This window comes from Heptranchias perlo, chromosome 27 (assembly GCF_035084215.1).
Source record: "Heptranchias perlo isolate sHepPer1 chromosome 27, sHepPer1.hap1, whole genome shotgun sequence".
In the NCBI taxonomy this organism is placed as follows: domain Eukaryota; kingdom Metazoa; phylum Chordata; class Chondrichthyes; order Hexanchiformes; family Hexanchidae; genus Heptranchias; species Heptranchias perlo.
Window position 1 is genome coordinate 14,740,072 of NC_090351.1, and position 8,235 is coordinate 14,748,306.

General features: G+C 41.5%; 1 protein-coding gene across 1 annotated transcript; it reads right to left on the reverse strand.

The window, feature by feature from the left end:
* Nucleotides 1–3,435: 3,435 nt before the first annotated feature.
* Nucleotides 3,436–7,894, reverse strand: myog (myogenin). The gene is made up of 3 exons (XM_068007386.1): nt 7,297–7,894; nt 6,139–6,238; nt 3,436–3,797 (listed from the first exon to the last, which is right to left on the reverse strand). Exons 1-3 carry the CDS (start codon nt 7,810–7,812, stop codon nt 3,667–3,669), a joined length of 747 nt encoding a protein of 248 aa, XP_067863487.1. The 5' UTR covers nt 7,813–7,894; the 3' UTR covers nt 3,436–3,666.
* Nucleotides 7,895–8,235: the final 341 nt, after the last annotated feature.

An 8,235-nucleotide genomic window follows, 5' to 3' on the forward strand; every position in this document is an offset into this window, starting at 1 on the left:
CATCTCCCCCAAACATAACACACACTTAGCAATATGATACTTTTATATGTACAGAAAAAAACTGCAAATGCTAAAAATATGATAAAACTGAAACTGCTGGAAATATGCAGCAGGTCCATCATCATCTGTTTTAAACAAAATGACTGACGATTCAATGTAGCCTTTCTTCAGAACTGGAAACTTGGTATTTCCATATTCTGCTGATATGCAGAGACTGTGGTTTTGTTGTAAGGAGATTTAAGTACTTTACTTTTAAAAGAATTCACTTTAAACAATCAGATCTCCCGCAAATCCATAAAGAGGCCTCGGTCTCTGTCCTGCTTCAGTCCCCGTGATCTCGGGTCAGCTAACCAACACATACTTCTGTGACATTGGAGCAACAGCTGCTGCCACTGCTCCCACAGTACTGGCATTCATAGATTTTAAAGGACTGGAGTCACCAATTTGGCAGTTTTTAGGCCATCACATTTCTTGGAAGAGATAACAACAATTTGTATTTATGTAGTGCCTTTAACATAATAAAATGTCCCAAGGCGCTTCACAGGAGTGATTATAGTACTTTATTACATCTTCCAGAATACTCCTTTCCAAAATCTTAACTGTGTGAGGAATGTTCAATACTTTTGGCTGAAAGACATGCTTTTTCAATGTGGTTTTCAGCTATCTGTCTTTTTCAGTTCGAATGAAAAAATATTTAGATGTGACCAGTGATGCTATTATTGTCCATGGGACTGCACCCTTCCTTGTGTATCAATAAAGTACCCTGCTCCTTACAAAGGTAACATTGCTACTTTGAAATGTGTTAATTGTATGATTTGTGTCAATTGGGGTGAATTGTATTCAGGTGGTGGGTATCCTTTGCGGACTCTCAGATCCTTTTTATAGGAGAACTTAGCTCGGGTGAGTGGGGGTGTGCAAGAGGAAACTCTGTGAATAAAGGCTTGGAAGCAACTAAAGACCAGGCTCTCGGATTCTTTCCTTCATCACATGGCTATCCAATTTTAACAAAATGTAGTCTTTATTTTGATGCTAAAAGAAGAAACAACACTGAAATCAATATTGGCATTTTCTTTTGTATCGTCTGGCTGACACCATGCCCCACAGGTTGGCTGAGGTGGAGGTTTACAGGACTTTTTTTTTTATTCGTTCATGGGATGTGGGCGTCGCTGGCAAGGCCAGCATTTATTGCCCATCCCTAATCGCCCTTGAGAAGGTGGTGGTGAGCCGCCTTCTTGAACCGTTGCAGTCCGTGTGGTGAAGGACTCCATGGGGGATCACTGTAAACAAAGATTTCAGCAAAACTGAAAAACAGGTTTTTTTTTATATTGAAGAACTCTGTAGATAAGCATCAAGCGGTGATGGAACTCATCCATCGAGTTACCTTATCCACTAATAAAATAAATAAACTAGATCTAAAATTATAGAGATAATCTCACAATCAGTGAGAACAAGAGAAATCAAATGGAATTCAAAAGTAAAGTGCTGAATGCCACTAAGGGTTTTACAGGGCTGTGATGGCAAAATATTGCTGCTATTGTTTCAGTGCTGTTACTTTCAAACTGAATTGCTGTGTAGTGATGTTGTGATCATTAACAGAATACAACAGACCTACTCTCAAGTTACTATGTGACCTCATGCTATATTACTCTTTGTGCACTCCAAATAACTGAAGTATTTGTTTATTGAGAAGAGACCTACTAACTCCTAATACTGGTGATAATACTGTACCTCTTTTTTAAAATTGAGGAAACCAAAGTCTGGGCCAAGGCCGATCGTGACGATACCACCAAGAGAACATATGAGGGAAACCAGGGAGTAGTGATTACTTAAGACTAAGATTTGGTTTTAAAAGCCTGGAGATTGTAGGAGGAGAGAAAGACATGAAGGAGGTAAGAAGCTTTTACGGCCTGGTGCATAATGAGTTGGACAAATGAGCCTGGTAAACAATGAGTTTTGATTTCAACATGGATGATTTAGGGAATCTGCACATTTAAAATTTAAATACGCACAGAGTTGTTATTAAAATCAGTGAAAAAACAGACTGGTAGCATTGAATTGAAATCTAAATCTGACTTTTCACAGGTTCCAGGGTTTGATTAAGCAAATATTATTTTAAATTTAGTTTGTTTCTATTAAGAAGATCTTAATGATAAAAGTGCATTGCGCAGAAGTGTGGCTTTAGAAGTTATTGCGGCCTCCCTCGAACACGCTTATTAAAACAAAGTACTATGTACACAGTGTGCAACAATAACTTTAGGAGGAATGTACAATTCAAGTGATGGTCAACATAAAGAGGCATCATGCAGGCCTCAACATGTTATGTTGCAATAAGTATTTGGGTTTAGTTCCACAAGGTGATCTGAGTAGTGTTATCAGATGGCTTGTAGAAGGAAAGACAGCAACAGTACAATGACAACAACAACTTGCACTTATATAGCACCTTTAACATGGTAGAACTTCACAGGAGTGTTATCAAACAAAATTTGACAGCGAGCCACATAAGGAGATATTAGGACAGGTGACCAAAAGCTTGGTCAAAAAGGTTGGTTTTAAGGAGCATCTTGAAGGAGGACTGAGATGTAGAGAGGCAGAGAGGAGTAGGGAGGGAATTCCAGAGCTTAGGACTTAGGCAGCTGAAGGCATGGCCGCCAATGGCGGAGCAATTAAAAACAGGGATGCGCAAGAGGCAAGAATTGGAGGAGCGCAGAGATCCCGGTGGATTGTAGGGCTGGAGGAGGTTACAGAGATAGGGAGGGGTTAGGCCACGGAGGCCAAGAATGAGAATTTTAAAATCGAGGCGTTCCTGGACCGGGAGCCAATGTAGGTCAGCAAGCACTGGGTTGATGGGTGAACGGGACTTGGTACGAGTTAGGATACAGGCAGCAGAGTTTTGGATGAGCTCTAGCTTATGGAGGGTGGAAGATGGGAAGCCGGCCAGGAGAGCATTGGAATAGTCAATTCTAGAGGTAACAATGACACGGATGAGGGTTTCAGCGACAGATGAGCTGAGGCAAGGGCAGAGACGGGCGATGATTCGTAGGTGGAAATAGGTGATCTTGGTGATGCAGCAGATATGTGGTCGGAAGCTCATCTCAGGGTCAATTGGACGTAAAGTGAAATGCTGTTTTGTGGCTAGATAGAGAAGAACTTGATGTATATTTTGATATTTGTTTTAAATAAGTTTCTGTTTTTTAGGGTGGGCATTACAAAAAAGAACGATAATTATCCCTCTCCCCATCCGTACAAGTCATACAGAAACTGACTAGAAAATGAGTCAATAAATTCCTTTACATAGTTTCTCCCATTAATGCAACAGTTAAAATATTTTATAACAATAACTTTATTGTAAAAAGCAAAATAATTTAGCAAAAATCCAAATAACAAACTCACTCAAAACAAATGAACAGTAAAAAGGAGAAATTTATATTTACATCGGTGACTTCTGACTCTTTAGTTACAAAAGCACACATTGGTCATAAAGCTTTATAAAAAGGATTGGCCATTTTAAACAGTTTAAGAATTAGGAATGATATTTTTTCTAATAAAACAACCCTTTTGAGTCAACAAACAGTATCAAACCTTATGCACAACACACACCAAAAATGTATAAAAATAAAAAAAGCTTCCTATTATAAAAAGATGCGTGGAAAGAGCATCTGCTGTAGGTCAGTTTGGGGTGTTGTCCTCCAAATAGCTGGTTGGCGAATCCTCTGGTGTGATACTGTCCACTATGGAGGAGAGAGAGCGCAAGCTGGTGCCTCCAGAAGACTGGACCTTATTCCCAGATAGTATGTGATCTAAAAGGGAACATAGATAATGAACCAATGACACTTATTACATTTGTCTGTTAATAATCTGAAATTTTATATCTCAGAAAGATTGGTGTTGAATTCTGGCATTTAGAAGGTGATATACATTTGTTGCCTGTTGGAAGATAGCCATTTCCTTCTCTCATGAAATGCTGTCAGACATGGGACAAATGATGTATCTACAAAGGTCTGAGATTTTGCTCCTGCCCACACATGAATATTGGAAAAGATGTCCTCTGTGGGTTTGATGCTCAAATCACAACAATGAATCTTAATTGGTTCCAATGATAATCTTTATGATTGACTGGTCTGCATTATCTCTTCTCGCATTCCTTGACCTCTCTGTGGCCTTTGGTATGGTTGATCATCATATCTTTCTCCACTGCCTCTCCTCTATGGTCCACCCCTGTGGCACCGCTATTTCATGGTTCCATTTCTACTGATTCTAACATAGCCAATGCATCTCCAGCAATGGCTTTGCCTCCCGTTCCCAAGGTTCCATCCTCGGCCTCCTCTTATTCCTCATCTGCATGCTGCCTGTCAGCAGCATGGTCTATAAGCATGGCTCAGTTTCCATATATATACTGATGATACCCAGCTGCTGCCCTCCACTACCATCCTTGACTCCATGACTGTTCCTGTGCTGTCCAGCTGCCTGGCTGAATGTTGCTCCAGCTCAATACTGCGAAGACCAAAGCTATCGTTTTCAGCTCCCACCAAAACCATTGTACCTCCCATTCTATCCCCTTTCCTGACTGCTTACTCTGTCCGAACCTGACAGCACGGTGCACAACTTCAGTACCCTATTCACTTGAGCTGAGTTTCAAACCCCACGTCCAGTCCATCACCAAGAGTGCCTGTTGCCACCACGAGAATATTGTTCACCCCATGTCGAGTGCCACTGATATCCTCCTCCACACTTTCATCACCTCCACACTTTCATCATCTCCAGGCTCAACCTTTGCAATGATCTCCTTGACTGCCTCCCAAACTCCAGCCTACACAGACTTCAACGTGTTCAGTACTCCACTGCTCGCATCCCATCTCATACTAAATTCTGTTTGCTTATCATCCTCCACTGGATCCCATCCTTCAGCACATTGCTTTCAACATCTTTGTCCTTGTTTACAAATCCCTCAATGCCTTGCTCCACCTTACCTCTGCAAGCTCCTCCAACCCTACACCCAGCTCTCACACTCTGCTCTTCTGACTATGGCTTTTTGCAAGCCATAGGAAGCGTTTCCCTCTTCCTCTGCTCCACCATCAATGGCAGAGATTTAGTCATTATGCTCCTGCACCCTGGAGTTCTGTTCCACTTCATTACATCTCCTACCACCTTCAAAATTCTCCTTGGAACCTATCCCTTCCATTGTTCATATCCCCAACTCTTCTCTCAATTATTCAGTTTTATTTCTTGTGAACTGCCATGGGATCGTTCATTGTTTAAAGGTAAATGCAAGTTGTTGTGAGTAACAGTGGGGGATTAGACACATTTTTTTTATAATGCAAATAAAATTCTTACAAAATATGACAAACCTATATAAACAAGAACAGCACATCTCTGTTTAAAAAAACACAATCTGTGTAAAAGTTGAATTTTCTCGAGGCAAACCTGCTTGTGTTGTTGTTAACTTGTGCTATCCTGAGCGACCTGATATTCAGATGTTGGACTTAAGGTCAAAGTTTGAGAGGGTTAATTTTAATAGTCTGAGCTAGGTGGCTGTGTCAGGCAACGATATCTGGTGGGGGAAGAGTGGCTCAGTTTCCTGCCTACTGAAGTGTTCTTCCTGATGGGCTGGCCAAAGAATATTGATGAAATCTATGCAGAAATCTATAAACTGGATTGTGCTTTGTTCCTGGCTGACCAGGGTGGATCCTTTACACGAGGTTTGTCCTTGTCTTTCACGCATAGTTTTTATGCAAAGTGCGTGTCTGTCCATTTTTTAAAAGAAACTATTATGGCAAGGTGGCTGTCGTGTGAAGAATTAAAAGCACAACATTACAACGCATTGGCCAAGATAGTAAGACGGCGGGTCATTGGGTAAAAATGTACCTCCTATCACGCACGTTAGCTCCAAATGTGAAATGCAAATTATAGGTCCAAGTCCCTGTATAATTTATTCCCATTCTCAAGAACAGTAAATATTAATTTTTATGTTTAACTAAATGAATATATATATAAACAGAATAATTCATGGATATCAAGGTTTTCATTTCCATCTTGGAGGTTCACCATAACTCGCTCGGTGCTACTGAAAGTGATATGATTCCTCGCAGCGGAAATAAAAGAATTCCCCACCGATCTCTATAAAATAGCCTGTGTACCTACCCCTCGGATTGTTGCACGGAGTGTTGCAGTGATCAGAGGAGCTGCTCCACTCGGGGCTGCAGGAGGCGCTGTTTGATCCACACTCGCTGGGAACGCCGATCTACAATTACAGTAATGGAAAAAATTACAGTAATGGAAGGCATTTACAGAGAGTATTTATAGTAAAAGTCAAACTGCCTTTGAAACTGCACTCTTTTTACGTGTAGAGTGACAATATTTCAAGTTTATTATTTTCTCTCAACAGATTTTTAAAAAAACTTCTCAAAGTAACTGTTCCCCTGTAAGGTCTTTTGTACAAGTTATGATAAAATCACACCAACTTTTACTCAAGTCCTGTTTGTAGCCTCGCCTGTGAAGTGGTTCTCTTGACTTTTCACTGCTGCATCCATCAGAATCACTAGCACATTTAGTGTCAATTTACAGATAGCCATTCATTCTAAGTTATGTGCATTAACTTATTTAAGTTAAATTGCCTGTCCCATGAGACAGAGCCGTCACTTTGAGCTTTTTTTCAAATTAGTGTTTTTTGTCCCATTGTCGTTTTAAAATATTTAATTTCAATCCATTGGAGTAAAAATTTAAAATTCAATCTCGACTAAAACCATCAACGAACCTTTCCAGATATTTCTACACAAAATCACTGATGCTAATATTAATGTCACTTTTTAATGTCACAGAGCTAAGGGTCTGAGTGGTTTACTACTAATATCCGGTCTGCAGGTATTAAACCCTCCTGAACGTCCTGAGCAGGATTTCCTACATTACAACAGTGACAGTACTTCAAAAAAGTACTTAATTTGTTGTAAAGTGCTTTGGGACGTCCCGAGGTCGTGAAAGGCGCTATAATAATACAAGTCTTTCTTTCTAACTCTAAAAAAATACGGTTTGCCAGTAAAACAATCACAACGACCAACAAGATGCAAACTTTTTTTTTTAAAAAGGGCAATTTTACAATCCTGGAGACGGTGCCAGAGCAAAGCTGGGCGATGAAGAGGAAATAGCAACTCAGCCCAAACCGTTAACCCAATATCCACTCCATCAGCTGATGGGTTTGCTCTGGTCAGGACTCCAGGGTTGTGAGGTTGACTATCCTGGTTGTTGTGGTGTCTGGTCTGGGCTATTTGGGGACATCCCTCGTGCTGTGCACGGGATACTTGCCCCTTGACGTGTGTTGCTGCCACTGTAGTGCAGTTTGTCCTGCTGGTTTAAGGTGCCAAGCAGAGCCTGGAGCCTCTCGATGTATTGGATGGCGCTGCGGAGGATCTCCACTTTGGGCAATCTCTGGTTGGGGTTCAGCAAAGTACTGCGCTTCAGAGCCTCGAAAGCCTCGTTCACTTTCTTCAGCCTCCTCTTCTCCCTCAGGGTAGCCGCCTTTCTCCTGTCCAAGGTCACCGATTTCCTCTTACAGGTTTTGCACGCCCATAGCAAGCACTGGCCAGGGCAGTGCTGCTGCTGCTGCTGCTGTTGATGTTGCTGTTGTTGGAGCTCCGAGACCGGGTACACGTGCTCCTCCAAGCCGGCTTCCAACGACCTGACATCGGTGCACAAACCAGTCCCCAGCCGCTCCTGGTACACGGGCTGCTCAAACCCCTGCAAACGGGAGGCGAACAGATTTTCGTTGTCGAAAAAGCGTTGGTCTGCAAAGTAGTAAGGGTTGGTTTCGTAGAGCTCCATTATCAATGGGACTTTTTAGTCTCGAGTTATCTCAAGCACCAACTGCAGAAGAGTATGTCAACGCCAACTGTTAGGTGGCATTTAAAGTCTCCGCTGGCATGAAATCACCGGGATATATATAGAAAGCGCAGAAATCCAATCCAACTCTTAGCTGTTGACGTGCATCAAAACTTCAATCTGATTTCACCTATTCCCAGGAGTGCTGATAGCGGTGACGAACTCACTGAAAGTTATGATCCGAATGAATAAAAAAAGTCTTAGTTTTCTAAAATATATAATCATTCAACCCGCTGGGGCAAGTTTGGAAGCTCGCTGAGCATTTCTTAGTGGTAAATGGTGAATAAAATAGCAAATCTGCTTAGAGTGTATGAAAGTTTCCACATGGACTAATGAACCAAGCGCCTGTTATTCCTGAATCAGTAG

Excerpts from the sequence above, each read along its gene's own strand:
- myog (XM_068007386.1), bottom strand. The coding sequence starts at position 7,812 with ATGGAGCTCTACGAAACCAACCCTTACTACTTTGCAGACCAACGCTTT. Across the intron at positions 6,239-7,296 it reads GCAGCAACACACGTCAAGGG|ATCGGCGTTCCCAGCGAGTG; the intron begins GCAAGTATCCCG and ends CTGTAATTGTAG. Across the intron at positions 3,798-6,138 it reads TCCGTGCAACAATCCGAGGG|ATCACATACTATCTGGGAAT; the intron begins GTAGGTACACAG and ends GTTCCCTTTTAG.